At 42.8% G+C, this 22,215-nt stretch overlaps 1 protein-coding gene across 34 annotated transcripts in view; it reads right to left on the bottom strand.

The window, feature by feature from the left end:
* The window catches only part of ASH1L (ASH1 like histone lysine methyltransferase), a 241,742-nt gene that overhangs the window by 117,001 nt on the left and 102,526 nt on the right, over positions 1 to 22,215 (bottom strand). For 31 of the 34 annotated variants that reach the window (XM_051857197.2, XM_070077550.1, XM_070077542.1 and 28 more), the window contains one exon: positions 7,484 to 12,038. The exons of the other annotated variants lie outside the window; for them this stretch is intronic. In XM_051857197.2, coding sequence (XP_051713157.2) covers positions 7,484 to 12,038 — 4,555 coding nt within the window. The remainder of the gene's footprint in view (positions 1 to 7,483; positions 12,039 to 22,215) is intronic. 34 annotated transcript variants of the gene reach the window in all.

The following is a 22,215-nucleotide window of genomic DNA, read 5'->3' as shown; positions in this document are numbered from 1 at the left end:
TCCAACTGACTTCAGTCACTTCACCATTTTTATATTAAACAGATTATATCTCATAAATCATTAAAAATAAGTTATAATCATTTCACAATTTATGTATTACTTTTTTTTTTTTTTTTTTTTTTAGCTTAGTACTATTCTGTAGTAACCATTATAGTCTAACAGTTTCTGTTTCAGGCAGGATCCAAGGATGACCAATGAGGCTGTGATTCCTATTCACCTGATAATTCTTAACTCCTATGTACTCTGTTTTCCTCTACCACCCCATTTCTTAAGTGCAGGGTTTCTTCTTGCACCCTGTCCACATCCTCAAGCAAGGGAATCACAATGAGACCACACAGTGCAACTGTCAAGTAGTTCAGCTACAGGGGCCAGCATCATGGCATAGTAGGTAAAGCTGTGACCTGTTATGCCAATATCCCATATGATTGACTGTTCATGTCCCAGCTATTCCACTTCTGATCCAGCTCCCTGCTAGTGGCCTGGCAAGGCAGTGAAAGACAGCCCAAGTGTTTGGGCCCCTGCCACCGACGTGTGAGACCTGTATGAAGCTACTGGCTTCAGCAAATCTCAACCCTGGCCACTACAGCCATTAGGGGAGTGAATGAGTGGATGGAAGATCTTTCTGTCTGTGCCCCTCTCTCTGTAACTGACTTTCAAATAAATAAATCTTGAAAAGAAAAAAAGTTCAGCTATTATAAGCCAAGCCTTTTTCCTGCTACATATCAAACTATACTTATCAGTGCCCCATGGGTTGGAGAAGTCAGTCATGTTTTGTCTGGTGGAGTGACTTTCCCCTCTTCCCTTGGTTTTTATACCAATGCCTGGCTTACCCAGACCTACCAAGGCCCAACATTGGACAAGAATTACCAAAGGTCTGTTGAAGGTGCCCACTCTCCACTGTGGATTTAATAACTCTTCACCTGGGTAAAACAACTTGACCCTTAGGACTCTGCTCCGCCAAGATACTGCATAATTTGTGGACACCAATAACCTCCAACCTGATTTAGTTATTCATTTGAAAGGCAGAGCCAGAGACAGAGAGATCTTCCATCCACTGGTTCACTCCAATGGCTGCAATGGCTGGAGCTGGGCTGATCTGGAGCCAGGAGCCAGGAGCCAGGAGCCAGGAGCCAGGAGCTTTCTCTGGGCCCCCTGCATGGCTGCAAGGGCCCAAGTATCCCTGCTATCCTCCACTGCTTTTCCAGGCCATAAGCAGAGAGCTGGATTGGAAGTGGATCAGCTGGGACGAAAACAGGCACTCACATGGGATGCCAGAGCCACAGGTGGAGGCTCAACCTACTATGCACAGTGGCAGCCCCTACTAACCTGATCATAACAGCCTACATTATGCTCAGCCCTTTCTCAGGACTTCCTACCAAAACACAGACAACTATTTATTATATGAATTTTAGCTGAAAAGGTACCGTTGTCCACCAAACACCAATCTGACCTGAAAGAAATGGGTCACTGGGCTGACCTTGGTGGGCAAAGGGTAGCCACTTGGTTAGCCTCTCCATGGGGGGTTTTGCTTATGATGAAGCAATATCAAAAAAACAAATAAATAAAAAACCCATCACTCTGAACATACGTGATCTGACCCTAAGCACAGGATATGTTCTTAGTTGCATATTAGGCACCCTGGCAGGTATCGTTCTTCTCCCTGTCCTTGACTATCTGCTAACTGAACACGATAGAGTAAGTGGTATAACTAGCTAGAGCAAAACCTGCTATAGCTATATCAGCAACTCAGGCACAGTGGAATTAGATATCAAGACCAAGTTAAATGGCTATTCTGCTCTGGACAAGAAGTGGCAAAAGCTAACTTCATCTGGCAGGTGGTAACCTAGAAATGACCATGGTGTATTTTCACAAAAGACTTAGTTTAACTTTTTTTTTAAATTTTATTTATTATTTATTTGACAGAGTTAGATAGAGAGACAGAGAGAAAGGTCTTCCTTCCGTTGGTTCACCCCCCAAATGGCCGCCACAGCCAGAGCTATGCCAATCCGAAGCCAGGAGCCAGATGCTTCTTCCTAGTCTCCCATGTGGGTGCAGGGGCCCAAGCACTTCCTGGGCCACAGCATAGAGCTGGACTGGAAGAAGAGCAACCCGGACTAGAACCCAGCGCCCATACGGGATGCCGGCACTGCAAGGTGGAAAATTAACCAAATGAGCCACAGCGCCGGCCCTGTCTTAGTTTAATGTTAATGCAGCCAAGATATCAGGCCTTATTAGCATGTAGGATAGAGGTTTGCAAAAACCCCAAAGTAGGACAACTGCTGAGCTTGCTTTGCAAACTGTGCACCACCGGCTAACTTAGAAACCTTCACCAATTCTGTAATCTGTAACTACCCCATGCCTGTTACACAGTGCTCTCCAGTCTTGGTTCCCAGAGCCTTGATGATATCACAGTGTAACTCCCTTTCTCCTGTCCTAGATCTGCCCAGCACCACCCGTCCTGTGACCCCTCTTTCACCCTGCCTTAGGTGCTGAGTCTGTTTAGATTGTACCTCCCAAGTTTCTCAATCAATGAGGAACTGGATGAAGGGACTTTTGCCTCACAGGGATAAAAGGAGCTGAGTCTCTGAGGGAGGTGCCTGCTTCCACCTGCTGGTCATTGCTTTAAAGACTGGGTATCAGGGCCGGTGCCATGGCGCAGTAGGTTAATCCTCCACCTGTGGTGCCAGCATCCCATATGGGCGTCAGATCTAGTCCCGGCTGCTCCTCTTCCAATCCAGCTCTCTGATACGGCCTGGGAAAGCAGTGGAAGATGCCCAAGTGCTTGGGCCCCTGCACCCCTGTGGGAGACCAGGAAGAAGCACCTGGCTCCTGGCTTCAGATCTGCACAGCACTGGCCATTGCGGCCATTTGGGGAGTGAACCAATAGACAGAAGACCTTTCTCTCTGTCTCTCCCTCTTGCTGTCTGTAACTCTAACACTCAAATAAATAAATAAATAAAATCTTAAAAAAAAAAAAAAAGACTGTGTATCAATAAAAGCCTTTCTTTCTGCTTCCTTCGTGCTTCTGAGTCCATCCCTTGGTGGGTAGGAGGTCCCAGGTGGGCTTATTTCCCAGAGTAAAGATGTATTTCTAGGCATCATCTGGTTTCTACCCCTCTTAGGACCCTTAAAGACCGTAATCTTGCTATTGCTTTAGGCCCATGACTGTTCGACCTACTTGTTAAGTTTGTGTTCTCTAGAAAACAGCAATACCATATCAAGATGATGGTCAAAGATTCCAACCACTGGTGAATGAGTAGGGAATCAACTCCTGGAAGTGCTCCACAGAATTCCATGCCCTGCAGGGGCAAGGACAAGTTCATACAAAGCAGTGAAGAAGTTACAGAAGATAGACCGGTGCAGGGAGCTGCTGAGCCACCTGGAGGTAATTTCTACTGCCTCAACTCCTACAGGATATAGTTGGGTTCTACTTGCTCTGAAGAGAAGCACACCCCCTGCCTAGAACAGATTTATACTGGTTGACCTTTAGCTCATCATATGCTCATTATAATGTATTAGCATGCTAAATGACACAGCCACTGTAACAGGAAACACTGACCATATAAGGAGCAAAAAGGGATGGTAGCTAGAAATTTCTTCCAACTTCCCTGAATAATCTTGAATATTCCTGTCCTTTATTAGAAGGTGTGTCTCATTTCACTGAAGAACCCATATAATGTTAAAAAATCCCTCTCTGTTTCTCCATCTCTCTATAACTTGCTTTTCAAATTGATAAAAATGAATCTTCTTTAAAAAGATTTATTTACTTGAAAGAGTTACACAGAGAGAGAAGGAGAGGCAGAGAGAGAGAGAGGTCTTCCATCCGCTGGTTCACTCCCCAATTAGCTCCAACGGCCAGAGCTGTGCTGATGTGAAGCCAGGAGCCAGGAGCTTCTTCAGGGTCTCCCACGTGGGTGCAGGGCCCAAGGACTTGGGCCATCTTCTACTGCTTTCTCAGGCCAGAGCAGAGAGCTGGATTGCAAGTGGAGCAGCCGGGACTTGAACTGGCGCCCATATGGGATGTTGGTGCTGCAGGCGGCGGCTTTATCTGCTACACCACAGCGCCGGCCCCTAAATGAATTTTTTAAAAAGTATATGGTATGTTTTTCTATTGTATATTTCTATATAGTGAAACAGCTTATATACCACTGATAAACAGAATTCTACCAGAATGGAATTTATGTCGACTCACATGATTTTTTTCAAATCACACAAATGTTTTGCAGCGAGGTAGCAGCTGGACAAAGAAAACATGAAGACAAACGAAATGCAGAAAGCTGTGGAACAATGCAGTTCTGTTTAAAACGACCATTCACACTACAGTTTTTCTTATGGCTCCAACTGGCCAGTCTCCTTGCATGAGTTTATTATGTGGTTCTTCTAATCTTTGTACAAAAAGAAACTAACAATAAGGTAGGACCTGCCATCTCTGGCATCACTGCATTTATCTGCCAATGATATCCTTTTGTGTCTATAACTGAAAAGCTTCAATCTTCTTTGTATTCTAACAAGCTACCTTCAGCTTTTCCCATAAAGTCAACATCTATGTTGACTTTAAGTGATTTAATGCTATCTCTTTAACTACTGATAACTCCTAGAATTATTATTTGTCTTGGTGCTCTAGTTATAAAGTTGCATTGGTTTCGAGACTCTGCTTCCAACTCTATTTTACTCAGGAGTCTTTATTTTTAGTGAATGATATGGCTAGACAAAATTTCTTCAAAAGTCATAGTAAAATGCTCTGAAGTCCAGCTCAAATTTTTCTATTGAGCTCCAGAACTAGATAGCCAACGGTCTCTTGCACACCTACACTTAAACACTGAATAAGTACTCATATTTTCTATGTGTTAAAATCCAAACTTGTGCTCTCCTCTAAATATGCTTCTCTTCCATTCTTCTCTGTCTCAGTGTATGAAATCAACAATGTGCCAAATGTTCAGAAAAACATACCACCACCTTGTTTTAGCCACTATCATCTCCTCTAGATGACTCCAACTTAATACTTAAGGACTTTTTCTTATACTTATTTTTATCCTCTCCAATTCACTGTTCACACAGGAGCCAAAATGATTATTTGAAAATGCAAATATAGGGGCTGGTGCTGTAACGCAGCGAGTTAAAGCCCTGGCCTGAAGCGTCGGAATCCCATATGGGTGCTGGTTCTAGTTTCGGCTGCTCCTCTTCCAATCCAGCTCTCTGCTATGGCCTGGGATAGCAGTAGAAATGGCCCAAGTTCTTGGGTCCCTGCACTCATGTGGGAGACCTGGAAGAAGCTCCTGGCTCCTGGATTTGGATCGGCACAGCTCCGGCCGTTGTGGCCAACTGGGGAGTGAACCAACGGATAGAAGACCTTTCTCTGCCTCTACCTCTGTGTAACTCTTTCAAATAAATAAAATAAATCTTTAAAAAAATGCAAATATAAAATCAACACTTCTCTGGTTTTGCTCTTAATATAAAATCCATAATTCTTGCCATCTCTCAACATTTTCTCTTTTGTATCCCCTCTCCCACCACAATGAAGCTTTTCTTGGTTTGGCTAATATATGAGAGTTCCTTCCCTGTTCTGGATCTTCAAACATGTTCTTCACTATGGCTTCTCAGCCTTCAAGTACCAACGTTCTATCCTCAGGCCATAATCCTCTTCCCTTTGTTCTTGACTTTAACACTCTATTACAGGATTCTTTTCAATTATGTTATTTATTAGCTTATGTTTCAATAGTTTGTCTTCTTTCACTAAGCTGAAAATTAATGAGGTCAGCTATCAGGTCTTTCTATTATAAGCCAGTGACTAGAACAGTGCTGAGGGCTTGGAATTCAATGAATGAATAAATGAATGAATGGAATTCCATTTACCCAGCTAAGTGCTGCTCATCTTTCAGATCTCAGTTTTTCAGGAATTTCTTTTCTGAGTCAGGTCGCATTTTCACGCTCTCAGAGAATCTATTTAGAACTCTTTATCAGAATTTCCATGACAAAGTGATTTTTAAAAACTCATCCATCTCCTCCAGCAAAATTTCCATGAAACAAGGAAACTTTGCACCTTCTTCCCTATTATTTATCAATGGCTCATAACGTATAAAGTCTGGCAAGTAACTCATAGTCATAACTGTTACTGACTAAATATTTATTAAAAATTGTTGGGGCTGGCATTGTGGCACATTATGCTAAGCCTCTACCTATGCTGCCAGCATAGGCATGGGCAACGGTTCTAGTCTACTTCCAATCCAGCTCTCTGCTATAGTCTGGGAAAGCAGTAGAAGATGGCCCAAGTCCTTGGGGCCCTGCACCAGCGTTGGAGACCCAGAAGAAACTTCTGGCTCCTGGCTTTGGATCAACCCAGCTCTGGCCATTGCAGCCATCTGGGGAGTGAACCAGTGGATACAAGACCCCTCTCTCTGTCTGTAACTCTACTTCTCAAATAATTAAAAATCTTTATAAAAAAATTGTTAAAGGAATCTAATTAGTTTTTTCCCTCTTTACAGTGTTATAAAACTAAAGAACAATCAGTTTCTCTACTAAGATATCCTTTTTTCCCAAAAAAATTCGTGAGTAATAAAGATCAGAACACAAACTCATTGTCATTAAGGGGTTTTTCTTTTCCCTAATACATGTTTCTAATCTTTGAGGGGAGTAATAGCAAATCACTGCAAATAATTGCAAATAATCTGCAAATCACTGTGCTAAATATTATAATCTCACTTCTCAAAATACTCTAATTCCATTCATAGGAGGGGATATTGTGGTTTAGTTTATACTATCTGATGAAATGTATTAATTTTCTCTAAAATATACACAACCATACAAACACAGAATTTTACTTACAAGATCAGAGGGTCCGTACACTTTTTAAGAGTTAATTTACAAACTCTGAGGGTTGAGATCTCTAATCAAAAACTCCTAGGTATCTTTTCTTTCAAGGCTTACTTTTTCTTATTTTTCTAAGATCTCAATTCTCTATAGGTATCACCTTGATATCACAAATGCATTATCCAGATGTTTTCATGTCTTTTTAATATAATCACAGCAATTTTTATGAAGATGCCTAAAGGTACTCTACAAAATGCAGTCTCTGAATAGTAACATCAATGTTGAAAATAGTCAATTCTTGGATTTCTTCTTAGACGTACAGGGGTAATAACTTTTTTTCTGTAACATAAGAATAATTACTTGATTCATATATATTAAAAATTCTGTACTACTTATTTCTATAAGCCATCTCTCACAAAAAAGATGTAAGACTTTTTAAATAATTCTTCCTAGTTTCCAAAAGTTGTATTGTTTCTTGTTGTTTTGACAATGATACATCTTCCAAACACATGAAGTTAATGATATTCTTTATTTTACTTATACATCTAAGGAAAATAAGAACTTTGAAGAAATGACAGATTGTTAAAAACTCAACTACATGTATCAGGCAATCAGTGTGAAAATAATCTATCACCTACTTTAATAACAATAATAGGCAACAAAATAACCCTCTTACCTGTTAAAGTGTGTACTGCCCTTTCACTGGAAGGCAGTGGCTCCTTTCTGTGAGGCCGATTTAGTGTAGTGTCCTGTGCAAAGAGTCCAGGGCTGTCAGTTAATTTCTTCCGGCCACTGGAGTTAGGGTTTGAAACTCTGCAGCTGCCTATTGCACTTGTGAAAAGGTTTGTGTGTTCATCACTGCTGGCTGGCTCAGAGTTTGGAGTAAATCCTCCAAGGGATAAACCTGGAGAACTTTCTGAACAGTCAATCTGTAAAGGTGTCTGCAATCCCAAGGCCAATGAACTAGATTCTGAAGGCTCTCGGTGGACCCACTGCTCTTCTCTGTTTATTAAGCTTTTTGAAGGAGAGAGATGAGGGCAGGACATGTGACAACGGTGCTTTTCTTTATGCTTATATCGCTCTCCAAGAGTATCCTTTCCAAAGCGATAGCGCTTCAATGACTCCAGGACAGATCTGGAAGAGCCAGCGTCCATGGAAACCTGGGGCTGTTCAGAACGGTGTTCTCTGTGTTTGTGACGGTGCCTGTGTTTGTGCTCAACCATCCAACCGTAGGCCATCTCCGGAGGGACACTGGGATAGGTACTCATGGAAAGGAGAGGAGTCCTACTGGTTGTAAGAAAGGCCTCCTGTCGAAGTAGCTTATGTTTTTTCTTGTGGTATTTGGTGGGATTGAGAAGTAAATGACCAGCATGCATGTAGGAAGGAGGTGGAAGTGGAGTGGTGAAAGAAGGAGATGGAGGTGGAGGATAAAGAGTGGGAGGATACCTCCCATAGTAACCTAATCCTATAGGAGCAGCTGTAAGAGGTGAAGGAGAATAAGGCATGCCATATGATGGATAGAAACCAGTACTAGAAAGAGGAAAACTAAGGCTGTGCATAAAAGGCATTTCAGCCATTGCCTCCCTCATCTTAGGGGGCCTCCCCCTTTTCTTTTTTAAGTCAGGTTTTCGAATGTAGTGCAAAGGATCTAAGGGAAAAGAAGGATGTGTATAGAAACTATTAAAGTTGATTCGAAAAATAGTTGGCAGAAGGTCCCGGGGGATAAAATGATGACTTCGATGGGTGATCCGAATTTCACTTAGACGACTTATTAGTTCCTCCAGCTCTGCAATAAAGTCTGGATCCTGTCTGTTTCGGAGTTGGGGATATTTCTTTTTCCGTTTTCGTTTCTGCCTTTTCATCTTGTCGTAGCTGAGATAATCATGATTCCTGCGCTTACATTTGTGTTTATGCTTTTCTTTAAGACCACTTAAGACTGTAGAAGATTCAGGGGGAATCAGAGAAACATGCTCAAAAGAATGCCTTCTCTTTTTTTGTCCACAAAATTTCTCTGCTCTATCTGATGTGCTGTTATTATCTGTTCCAATTCCACTATCACTGGGGATGGTCTCATCACTATGAGACTCACTAATTGGGGAAGGAGTAGCTTCTTTCAGAGATGTGAGTTCACTCAAGTGGGAAGGAGAATTTGGCAACAAAGTAGGAGGAGATAACCGCCTCCTCCCCTTTGAGGCCTTCTTCATTGCAAGAGTCTGAATCATGCCCTGTCTGGAGTGCAAATGCAAATATGGCACTGAACTGGGTTCAACAAAGCCTGCATCACTACTTACAGGGCTCTGACCTCCACTAGTCCCAGAAGACTGAGAACAAATAGGTGACGGAAGAATCTCAGAACTACTAGCAGATGAAGGCAGCAAAGGGGGGAGAATCTGTCCTAACGCTGACCCAGCTGCCTGCTGCGCTGTTTGCTCAAGGACAGCAAGGCTGGTAGGGCTACCAGAAAGAATGCCATTTAAGACAGTTTTTGGCTTGCGACCCCTCCTCTTTCCTATGTAAATGGTTCCTTTCTTGCTGACGTTTATCTGTTGGCCCAATTTAGAACCAAATGTGGCAGCAAGACTTGATACTGTATTATGGAGCTTGGATTGCACTTTCCCTTTATTACTTGATTCTACAGAGCTTGAAAGAATCTGATTCAACAGTTTCTTTCTCTTTAAAGTCTTCATTTTATTTATTTTGCGTATAATTGTTTTCATTAATTGTCCATTGTTTCTCTTCGTAATTTTTTTATCTGGTTCCATTTCAAGGTCACTCATACTACAAACACTTGGCCTGTGACTGTCATCTAAATCGTCTGGATCCTGAAGCTGATCCTCACTCTCAAAGAAATCACTGCTGCTTCTATGGTTTTCACTTTCTGACTCTAGCTTGCTTGGACTTTCAGTGGCAACAAATGGAGCTACTGATAGCACAGGTGGCTTCATCTTGACTGGTGATCTCATTTGCCTCTTAGGCCTGCCTCTCTTTTTTGGAAAAGGAGACACAGACAAACTTTGTTTGAAGGAAGGAATTTCAATTTCTGGCTGTAAAATTGGGGGTTCTTGTTCTTCTTTAGACTGCAGAGAAAATACTTTAGAGGCAGGGATTTTTAAAGTCCTTTTAGGTGGACCTTCTAGTTGAGGCATCTCTTTTGATTTAGGTCTTCCTCTTTTGGGCTTGTAAATATCCGACAAAAGGTCACTAGAGACACACATACTAGAGGATAGTTTATGAGTAGCAAAAGACTTATGAGACGGTTTTTCACCATCAGTTAAGAGAGCAAGAGATGGAGATGTGGATTTGCTCAACTTTGGCAATCGGCGTTTAAGGAAGTCATGATCTACAAACGAAGTTGATCCAATGTTTTTCATAAACTTGGCTGACTCGGAACTACTATTTGATAGTGAGCCACAGGAAACATTTTTAAAAAGCTCTGACCTTTCTAATTCTAGCCCTTTTGGAGACCGGCATGTGCTTCTTGCTACCACTTTAGTCCACCGAGGCTTTCTTCCTTTTCTTTTTTTTAATGGTTTGGACTGCAAACTAGTGCTTAGACTTTCAGCAACTTGGCAGTGTTTGTCTGGTGCACTTACCGCACCAAGTTTTAGAAAAGGTTTGTTACTAAATAAACTAGTGAAGTTAACAACTGAGGGAGTAATTGTATGAATACTGGATTCAGAAGTGAAATTTGGCTTTTTTCCCAGGGAAGAGCTTATTCTTGGAATATCTATATGGGTAGTTTTTGAATCATTTAGTTCTTTATCAATCCCTTTACACTCAATACTTATGCTATGACCCATGGACCTATGACCAACATTCAAATGGGTACTTTCAGAATTAAACTGATTCTTTCCAACAGACTCAGAAATTTCTTCCATTAGTTCTGTGGTAGGACTAAGAAGTAACGGATTAGGAGCCAACGGTGAAGAAGTTTCAGGTGGACTTCTAGTTAAAGGATTAACAGATACAGTAGGTGATGGGGAAGGGAGATTGCTTTCTCCTACTGCACTAAAAGGGGATTTAGCTGTAGATGCATCAGAACCACCTCCCATCTGAAAGTCTGGAGAAGTGCAATATACAGGAGGTTGCTTTTCATGCTTTGAGGTTTCATAAGATCCCCTTTCACTGGATGAGAAACTGTCTTGCTGAATGCATGATCCTTCATTAAATATTTCTTTCTCCAAATTAATGATTTCTTTTCGAGCTGAGAACTTTTCTAGTGCACTTTCTTTGTTCTGCCGAATGACATTCTTCTCAAAAGTTCTGCTGGTGGCACTGTCTTTCAGGGATTCAGAAAGTTCTTCACTTTCGTGGTTACTGATGTTTGCACTACAAGAAGCCTTAAGTGGATCCTGAGTAGGGAGCAGTGCTTCCGCTTTAAGGTTTATGGCATCTTTACTGACCAGTCCTGCCACAGGACAGGTCACTAGTTTCTTTCCAATGTCTTTATTAACCAATCCCATTGCTGAACTTGCTACAATCTTCTTTGCACAGTCCTTGGCCACTAGGCCAACAGTAGAACTCAATTTCCTTCCCAAGTCTTTATTAACCAGTCCAACCACAGTGCCAAGTCCTAACTTCTTGCCAGACTCCTTATTCATTAAACCCGGAACAATACCAATTCCTAGCTTCTTTCCTGAATCCTTGCTCAGCAGTCCAACTGTAGTGATAGTCCCTGGCTTTTTGCCCAAGTCTTTATTAATGAATACGGCTGTAGTGCCAGTTCCCAGTTTTTTCACAGAGTCTTTATTGACCAGTCCTACTGCTGGGTTAAACATTGGCTTTTTCCCAGCATCTTTAGTTACCAATCCAACTGCTGTGCTAATAGTTGGTTTTTTTATTAAATCCTTATGTATTATTCCAGCCACAGAGCCAATGCCTGCTTTCCTGATCAAATCCTTGCTAACCAATCCTGCTGTAGTGCCTGTTCCTAACTTCTTCGGTTTTGTCTTGGAAGACTTGGAGGGAGGACAAGTAGCAATGAGCTGTGCCAACTTTTCTGTTACGCTAGTTCCTCCATTAAGTAATGCTCTGTCCTTTAAATCAGGATCCCGACTACCAACAAGAGTAGATGGTGATGCATTAACAAAATCTGCCATTTCTGAGTGTACTGGAGAAAGCTTCTTGGACAAAGGAGTGCTTTCTCCCTGTGAATGAAGATGGATGCTTTCTTCAGATTGGCATTCAATGGCTGCAACATCACCTGCTTTCTTGTACAACTTGGAAGGGTCCTAAAATTTGAACAAGAAAAAGGTTTCAGAGAGTAAACCTGATACCACTTTGCTTTAGCTTTACATTCCAACAAACTCAACACATCAGATATAAGATTTACAACAGAACTTTAAAAAGAACTAATGTGACTCTAATGGCCTGGGATATTAGTTCATCTGCTGCTATCACAGAGGCTATCAAGATACTGTCTTTGTTGATTTTCAACCATATTTATTACTGGATCTTTAGAAATGCCCCAAGGTTGGCACTGTGGCTCACTTGGCTAATCCTCCGCCTGCGGCACTGGCACCCCAAGTTCTAGTCCCAGTCGGGGCGCCGGATTCTGTCCCGGTTGCTCCTCTTCCAGTCCAGCTCTCTGCTGTGGTCCGGGAAGGCAGTGGAGGATGGCCCAAGTGCTTGGGCCCTGCACCCACATGGGAGACCAGGAGGAAGCACCTGGTTCCTGGCTTTGGATTGGAGCAGCACGCCGGCCATAGTGGCCATTTGGGGGGTGAACCAACAGAAAAAAGGAAGACCTTTCTCTCTGTCTCTCTCTCTCTCACTGTCCACTCTGCCTGGCGAAAAAAAAAAAAAAAAGCCCCTAAGATATATTTAAATGTGAAGTTATAGTTTATCACTTTCATCTTTCTTTTCACTAACTAAAACAAATATTTTTGGCTATAGTAACCCATGATCCCCTTTTAAAATAAATAGCTTAATGCCTATCTGCCTCACTGACTTCAATAAAATCTAACCAAATATGGGACAATCTCTGACCTACTTCTATTTCTTTAACTCACTATATAGTCTTAAGTGAGTAGTCAAATTCCCTTAAAGAACTTGAAAGAGCAGTCATTTCTTAAAATGTATGAGGATAGAAAAGATAATTGAAAAGTTTTTTAAAAAGATTTATTTATTTATTTTGAAAGCCAGAATTAGATAGACAAGAGAGAGGGATCTTCCATCTACTGGTTCACTCCCCAGATGGCTGCAACAGCCAGGGCTGGTCTAGGCTGAAGCCAAGAGTCTGGAACACTATATGTCTCCCCCATGGGTAGCAGATCATTTGAACCACCTTCCACTGCTTTTCCCAGGCACATTAGCAGATAGCTGGATCAGCAGTGGAGCAGCTGGCACATCAAAGGCACTGCTTTACCTGCTAAGCCATAGCACCGAATCCAACAATTTAAAATTAATACTGGAGTTGGTGTTGTGACAGAGTAAGTAAGGCCACCACCTATAATGCCAGCTTCCCATATGAGCACCAATTTGTGACCTGACTGCACTACTTCTGATCTAGCTCACTGGTAATGGTCTAGGGAAAGCAGCAGAACAAGGCCCAAGTATTTGGGCCCCTGTCACCCACAAGGGAAACCTGGATGAATCGCCTGGCTTCAGCCTGGCTGAGCCCTGACCTTTGTGGTTATCTGGGGAGTGAATCAGCAGATCAAAGATAGATAGATCGATCAATCGATCTCTCTCTCTCTTTCCCTGCCTCTCTTTGTCTAATCTTTCAAACAAATAAATAAATCCTTAAAAAATTTTCTTTAGAATGTTTGTATATAAAATTCTATAAATGACACTGTGTCTATTAAACTAATGAATATTTACTATATACTTTAAAAATATACTACTTCACAAAACAGTCTGTTTTACTTTCTGGTAATCACTAAATAGCTTTTCCTAGCTATAAAATTATCATTTAAAGATTTAAAAAAATACAAAGACATATAGTATTTGCAGACAGAAGACATAAAGATGAAAATATTCCCTAAGCAAATTTATAAATGCCATCTGAATAAAAATACTACCAGGATTTCTTTCAGGAATTAGAAAAGTTTATTATACTGATCACTGGGGAAAATAAACAAGCAAGAATAGCTAGGGGTCTGGTGCTGTGGCACAGTGGGTTAAGCCGCTGCCTGCAGTGCCCGCATCCCATATGGGCACTCATTTGAGTCCTGACTGCTCCACTTCCAATCCAGCTCTCTGCTATGGTCTGGGAAAGTAGAAGACGGCCCAAGTCAGAGACCCAGAAGCAGCTCCGAGATCCTGGTTTTGGATCGGCACAGCTCTGGCTGTTGTGGTCATTTGGGGAGTGAATCGGCAGATGGAAGACCTCTCTTTCTCTTTGTCTCTGCCTCTCTGTAACACTTTCAAAGAAATAATGATCTTAAAAAAAATAGCTAGGAAAATCTGAAAGGAAAAGGGGATAACCATACCAAATATTTTTTAAAGTCCTAATCATTAATAACTGTATAGAACTCACAGATTAAAAAACTAAACAATAATGAAATAGGTTAGAGAATCCCAAAGCAAGTATGAAGGGAAATGTAATATATCCAAAACGTTGCAATCTTTATATAGACAGGAATTTGGATAACAGAAAAATTTCCTTAGGCCTTCAACCACGCTTTTTCAATCAAGAATTCCTTTTCAAAGGTCCAGCCAAATATGGAATATCAAAATCGTAATTCCTGCTCAAGGCTAGGAAATGTAGCACCATTTTATTTTAAAGATTTATTTATTTTATTTAAAAGGCAAAGTCACAAAGAGAGAAAGAGAGAGATAGATATCTTCCATCCACTGGTTCACTCCTGAAATGGCTGCAATGGCAAGAGCTGGGCCAGATTGAAGCCAGAAGCCAGGGGCTTCTTCCAGGTTTCCCATGTGGGTGCAAGGGGCCCAGGCATTTGGGCTATCTTTTGCTGCCTTCCAAGGTGCATGAGCAGGGAGCTGGATCAGAACTGGAGCAGCCGGGACCCAACAGGTACCACAGGCAGCAATTTAACTGGCTGAGCCATCTTCCTGGCCCCTGAACCACCATTTTAATAGCAAAGCCCTAAAACAATCTACATAATTACAGGGGACTGGCTGAATAAACCAAAGTATATCAATATAATGAAATACTGACCTCCCTCCCACAAGAAAAGAAGACATTAATACATTATTATGAAATGGTCTCTAGGATATATTACTTAATGAATAAAGTAAAGTTCAGAATTCTGGTTACAATACCTTTTTATAAGAAAACATGCACACACACACACACACAGATACACACATCTGATTATATTAAAAGATGGAATGTATAGGGACAATGATAACTCAACAAAGGCAAACAATGAACTTCTCCAACTCTTTCACTCCATCCACTGTTTTTACTCCCCAAATGGCCACAGCTGGGCTGACCCAAAGCCAGGAGCCAGGAACTTCTTCCAGGTCTCCCACGTAGGTACAAGTGCCCAAGAACTTGGGCCATCTTCCACTGCCTTCCCAGGCATTAGCAGAGACCTGGATCAGAAGAGGAGTAGCCGGGATAGGAACTGGCACCCATGTGGGATGCTGGTGCTGCAGGGGGAGGCTTAGCCTACTTTGCCATAGTGTTGGCCCCTAGAAGACTGCCTTTAATATTCAGAAATACATTCACCCCTCGCTACCTTTAAGATTGGTTTTAGGGCCTCACAAGAACAGCAAAGTCTCTCATACCTGTATATAACTATGCACACCCTCTCACATACTTTATTTTTATATTTTTTAAAGACTTATTTATTTGAAAGTCAGAGTTACACAGAGAGAGAGGTCTTCCATCCACTGGTTCATTCCCCAAATGGTTGCAACAGCCGGAGCTGCGCCGATCCGAAGCCAGGAGCCATGTCTCCCATGTGGGTGCAGGGGCTCAAGGACCTGGACCATCTTCCACTGCTTTCTCAGGCCGTAGCAGAGAGCTGGATCAGAAGTGGAGCAGCTGGGACTTGAACCGGCGCCCAAATGGGATGCCAGCACTGCAGGCAGCAGGCAGCCTTACCCACTATGTCATAGTGCCAGCCCCCTCTCACATACTTTAAGTCATCTCTAAATTACTTATGATACCTTACACAATGTAAAAGTTATGTAAATAGAAGGTGTACTATATTGTTTATGGAATAATGACAAGAAAAATTTCTAGGTTCAGTACAGATGTAACCAGTGTAGGCCTAATTACATACTATACACAAAGAAGGCTGGAAAACAATGCTCAAGTGAGTATTGGAGAGAAACTTAAGATTTATGACACAGCAGGAGTACCAAGAATACTAGTGTGGCAGGATTTGAATGACTGAACAGAATAATATGACAGGTGATCAGAGGGCTAGAACATGAACCTCCTTTCAGGCTGTTATAAAGGCTTGAGTTTTTTACTCTGAATGAAATGAGGATGCACTGGAGGGTTCTGAATAAATGAGTGACACAATCCCATGACTTAGCTGCTCCACAGATAAAGATCAAGGGTAGAAGCGAGGCTTGTTATACAGTTCACTTGACAAGAAAGGAGAGTAACTTATAGAGAAGGGTGGCAATCAAAGTCATGAAAAGATTAAAAAAAAAGAAGAAGAAAAGAAAAGATTGAAAGTGACTACCAGGAGTTCAGCTTTAGCAACACAGTAAGACTGAATGGCCGGCGCAGCGGCTCAGTAGGCTAATCCTCCGCCTTGCGGCGCCGGCATACCGGGTTCTAGTCCCGGTCGGGGCGCTGGATTCGGTCCCTGTTGCCCCCCTTCCAGGCCAGCTCTCTGCTGTGGCCAGGGAGTGCAGTGGAGGATGGCCCAAGTGCTTGGGCCCTGCACCCCATGGGAGACCAGGATAAGCACCTGGCTCCTGCCATCGGATTAGCGCAGTGTGCCGGCCGTAGCGCGCGGGCCGCGGTGGCCATTGGAGGGTGAACCAACGGCAAAGGAAGACCTTTCTCTCTGTCTCTCTCTCTCTCTCACTGTCCACTCTGCCTGTCAAAAAAAAAAAAAAAAAAAAGATTCAACTTAAAAATCAGCAAACTGAAGAACTAGAAGACTGAGAAGCCAGCAGATAATCTGGGAGAAAATACAGAGAAAAATATGTGGTCCAGTGGAACTCCAATGAAGAACACACTTCAAGAGTGAAAACCTTGTCACTTTCTGCAGTGAGAGTGGAGTAGTAATCAGAACACAAGATAGCTACTTAGAATGTTCAGGGAAAATGGAATTAAAAGTTTATTTTGGTGCAAGAAAACTAAAATCTATGCATTGTTTCTTTCACAATACACATTTTCATGAACTTTTTGAGGACTCCTATTCCATGCACGGACTTAAAAATATTTTTGAAAAAACAGATGTCTTTGAAATCTATTTTCTACAAACTTACTGAAGTCTTCTTATATATTTGTTTCTTGGATTTAGCATTGTAGGGATCATTGGTAACCATGCAAAAACAGCTTATTTAATATGAAGAGCCAAAAACCTGATTAGAATGGGTTTAAAAGAGGATGAGGGCTGGCGCCGCGGCTCAATAGGCTAATAATCCTCCGCCTGCGGCGCCAGCACAAAGGGTTCTAGTCCCGGTTGCCCCTCTTCCAGTCCAGCTCTCTGCTGTGGCCTGGGAGTACAGTGGAGGATGGCCCAAGTGCTTGAGCCCTGTACCTACATGGGAAACCAGGAGAAGCACCTGGCTCCTGGCTTCGGATCAGCATGGTGCGCCGGCCGCAGCACGCAGCACGCTGCCCGCGGTGGCAATTTGAGGGTGAACCACTGGTAAAGGAAGACCCTTTCTCCCTGTCTCTCTTTCTCTCTCACTGTCCACTCTGCCTGTCAAAAAAAAAAAAAAAAAAAAAAGAGGATGAGGTATTTGGACATACTCCAAATCCGGAAATATTTGTAGGGATGGCCTGCCCCCATTTAAGACACATCCCTGATTAATTCTGAACAATATAGCAACTGTGGATTTGGAACAAACATGGGATGCGCCATCTCTAGCGTTTACACGGCAACAACACAACAGTGAACTTGTGGCAAACAAAAAACACACAGCTCCATCTAGTGCTAAAATAGCAGAAGTGCCCTAGGGCTCAGGAAAAAAAAAATCCTGTTTAGAATTTCCCAAAGTACATGAGCAAACTATGCCAGATCAAGAATACTGAAGGCCAGCGCCGCAGCTCACTAGGCTAATCCTTCGCCTTGCGGCGCCAGCACACCGGGTTCTAGTCCCGGTCAGGGCGCCGGATTCTGTCCCGGTTGCCCCTCTTCCAGGCCAGCTCTCTACTGTGGCCCGGGAGTGCAGTGGAGGATGGCCCAAGTGCTTGGGCCCTGCACCCCATGGGAGACCAGGATAAGTACCTGGCTCCTGCCTTCGGATCAGCGTGGTGTGCTGGCCGCAGTGGCCATTGGAGGGTGAATCAACGGCAAAAGGAAGACCTTTCTCTCTGTCTCTCTCTCTCACTGTCCACTCTGTTAAAAAAAAAACACCTGAAAACAGGCCAGTGTTGTGGTACAGTGCGTTAAGCTACCTGTGACACAGGATCCCATATCATTGTGTCAGTTCTGAGTCTCAGCTGCTCTACTTCAATCCAGCTCCCTGCTGATGCTTCTAGGAAGGCAGCAGAAAATGGCCTGAGTACTGGGGTCCCGGTATCCTATATAGAAAACCCAGATGGCATTCCTGTTTCCTGGCCTCCACCTGGCTTCCACATGGCCCAGATCTGGCTGTTGCAGCCATTTGGGGAGTTAACCAGTAGATGTTAAGATCTCTTTCTCTGTGTCTCTCCCTTTCTCTGTCACTCTGTATTTTTGAGCTAATTTTTTAAAAAGCAAATATCTACAAAAGGGAAAAAATGAAAAAAGACCCTAATTCTTCAATATGCAGATAATGTCATGCCTTACCAATTATGGAGAACTTCCAGAACTTTGACCTCACCGAACAAAAAAAATTGAGACTACAAATACTAGGTAGCAACTAGCATTTGCAAATTCTTGGGTGAAGATCTCAAAATAACAATTTTAAGAAAATGGAGGGGAAAAGTTTCAAAAAAACAAAGAGATGCTTAACAGAGTAAAGAGAGTAATTAGAAAAAATAAAACAAATCTTTAAGTTTACATACATTAAAATGAGAGAACAGAACAAACTGAAAAAAATTAGTAAGTCTGAAGACAGACTATTTGAAAACACAGTTGGGAGAAAAAAGAAAAATGAAGAAGAACAATGAGAGGTACAGGAATTTGGGGATAGCATTAAAAGAAACACTTAAATTATTAAGGTAGGGGTTGGTGCTGCCTGCATTATCGGCATCCCAGATGGCCGCCAGTTTGAGTCCTGGCTGCTCTACTTCCAATCCAGCTCTCTGCTCTGGCCTGGGATAGCAGTAGAAGATGGCCCATGTGCTTGGGCCCCTGCACCAGCACTGGAGACCTGGAAGAAGCTACTGGCTCCTAGCCTCAGATCCACACAGCTCTGGCTGTTGCGGCCAATTGGAAAGTGAAGCAGCAGATGGAAGACCTCTCTCTCTCTCTGCCTCTCCTTCTCTCTCTGTGTAACTCTGAGTTTCAAATAAATAAATAAATCTTTAAAAAAATTATTAAGGTACTATACGGACTTGAGAAGGCCAAAGGAATAGAATGCACATTGATGGAAATAATAGCAGAAAAACACCCAAGCATAGACAAGGATATACCTAGCTAAGCACAGAAAGGTCAGAGGTCACCAGTCAGATTTAACTGATCAAAGTCAACCTTAACACATTATAATCAAGTTCATCAAAATTAAAAATACAAGGTTTTTAAAGAGAAAAGGAACAATATATAAGGGTGTCCCAACTTGCCTGACTGCAGACCTCCGCAGAAACTTTATAGGCCATGAGAGAAAGTGGAATGAGACTTTCACGGTTATCAAAAGGAAAAAACAAATCCTACAGCCCAGAATACTGGACCTGGCAAAGCTATCCTATAAATACGAAGTAGAGATAAAGACATTTCCAGAAAACAAATGCTGACAGATTTTATCATTACCAAACCTGTCCTACCTATAAGAAATGTTATAGTTTTTTATTTTATTTTTTTTTATTTATTTTTTTTTTTGACAGGCAGAGTGGACAGTGAGAGAGAGAGACAGAGAGAGAAAGGTCTTCCTTTTGCCGTTGGTTCACCCTCCAATGGCCGCCGCTGCAGCCGGGCGCACCGCGCTGATCCGATGGCAGGAGCCAGGATCCAGGTGCTTTTCCTGGTCTCCCATGGGGTGCAGGGCCCAAGCACCTGGGCCATCCTCCACTGCACTCCCTGGCCATAGCAGAGAGCTGGCCTGGAAGAGGGGCAACCGGGACAGAATCCGGCGCCCCGACCGGGACTAGAACCCGGTGTGCCGGCGCCGCAAGGTGGAGGATTAGCCTATTGAGCCACGGCGCCGGCCATGTTATAGTTTTTTAAAGATTTATTTATTTGAAACTCAGAGTTACACAGAGAGAGGCAGAGAGAGAGAGGGAGGGAGGGAGAAGTCTTCCATCTGTTGGTTCATTTCCTAGATGGCTGCAACAGCTGGAGATACGCTGATCCGAGGCCAAGAGTTTCTTTCAGGTCTCCTACGTGGGTGCAGGGGCCCAAGGACTTGGGCCATCTTCTACTGCTTTCCCAGGCCATAGCAGAGAGCTGGATTGGAAGTGGAACAGTCAGGTCTCGAATCAGCGCCCATATGGGATGCCAGCACTGCAGGCGGTGGCTTACAGTTAAGACAACACTTAAGATGCCTGAGTTGAGTTCCAGCTCTGCTTCCAACCCTGCTTCCAACCCAGCTTCCTGTTAGTGTATCAGGAGGCAACAAATGATGGCTAAAGTACCTGGGTCCCTGCCACCCACGTGGAAGACCTGGATAGAGTTCCCAGCTCCTGACTTTGCTGGACCCAGCACTAGTTGTTGTGGACATCTGGAAAATAACCAGCAGATAAAAGACCTTTATCTCTTTTGCTTTTCAAATTAAGAAAGGATGGGACGGAGGGAGAGAGAGAAGGGGGGAGGAGAAAGAGAAAGGGAACGGGAAAGAGGGAGGGAGGGAGGGAGGGAGGGAGGGAGGGAGGAGAAAGAAAATGCTTATGTAAATTCTTCAAACTTAAAAAGACACCATCAGGGGCCCGTGTTGTGGCACAGCAAGTCTGTAATTCCATATGGGCACCAATTCCATCTCTGGTCCTACTCCTGGCTGCTTTACCTCCAATTCAGCTCCCTGCTGATATGCCTGAAGAGCAGTGGCGGACGGCCCAAATATTTGGGCTGCTGCACCCACGTGGGAGACCTGGATGAGGCTCCTGGCTTGGGCCTCCTATCCCTGGCCATTGCGGACATTTGGGGAGTAAACCAGTGGATGGAAGATCTCTCTCTGTCTCTAACTCTGCTTTTCAAATGAATAAATCTTAAAAAAAACAAAAAACAAAAAACAAAAACACTATTGAGTGAGAAGAAAATATCAGAATGTATAAAATGCACTGGTAAGATAATGATCTAATATTGTGAACATGGTACATAGACAATTTAAAAACAAGACACTTAAAAATAATAAAAGCTACACTAATATGTTGAGATGAATAATATAAAAAGATATAAAGTGGGACATCAAAAGTTGAAATTGTGAAAGGAATGCAATGCAAGCAGAGAATTTTTTTTTTTAAGATTTTTTTATTTATTTGAAAGTCAGAGTTAGAGAGAGAGAGAGATGGAGAGACCAAGATCTTCCACCTGCTGGTTCACTTCCTAGATGGTCCCAACTGCCAGCAGTGGGCCAAGTCAAAGCCAGGAGTTTCTTCCAGTTCTCCCACATAGGTAGCAAGTGCCCAAGTACTTGGGCCATTGTCCACTGCCTTCCCAGGCCATCAGTAGGGAGCTGGATCAGAAGTGGAGCAGCTGGTACACAAACCAGTGCCCAAATGGGATGTGGCATTGTAGGCAACAGTTTTTTGTGCTACACAATGCTGTCCCAATATAGAGGTTTTCAGTTAATATATTTTATATTTATTTTTTTAAGATTTTTTTTTTAAGATTTTAAGATTTATTCATTTGCGAGGCATAGTTACAGAGAGGACAGAAAGAGAGGACTTCCATCCACTGGTTCACTCCCCAAATGGCCTCAATGGCCGAAGCTGAGCCAATCCAAAGTCAGGAGCCAGGAGATTCTTCTGGGTCTCCCACGTGGGTGCAAGGGCCCATGTACTTGGGCCATCTTCTACTGCTTTCCCAGGCCATCAGCAGGGAGCTGGATGGAAAGTGAAGCAGTCACTTGAACTGGATGCCCACATGGGGTGCTGGTGCCACAGGAGGATGCTTAACTTACTAAGCCACAGAAACAGCTCTTTGTTAATATATTTTAATCTTTTACTTTCTTTGCTTCTTTTGCTATCTCTATAATCAATGTTAAGTTGCTATCATTAAAAAA

The sequence above is a fragment of the Oryctolagus cuniculus genome, chromosome 7, assembly GCF_964237555.1.
Source record: "Oryctolagus cuniculus chromosome 7, mOryCun1.1, whole genome shotgun sequence".
NCBI classification, from domain to species: domain Eukaryota; kingdom Metazoa; phylum Chordata; class Mammalia; order Lagomorpha; family Leporidae; genus Oryctolagus; species Oryctolagus cuniculus.
Note: the sequence above shows the minus strand (reverse complement) of the source record. Positions and strands in the feature narration are given on the sequence as shown.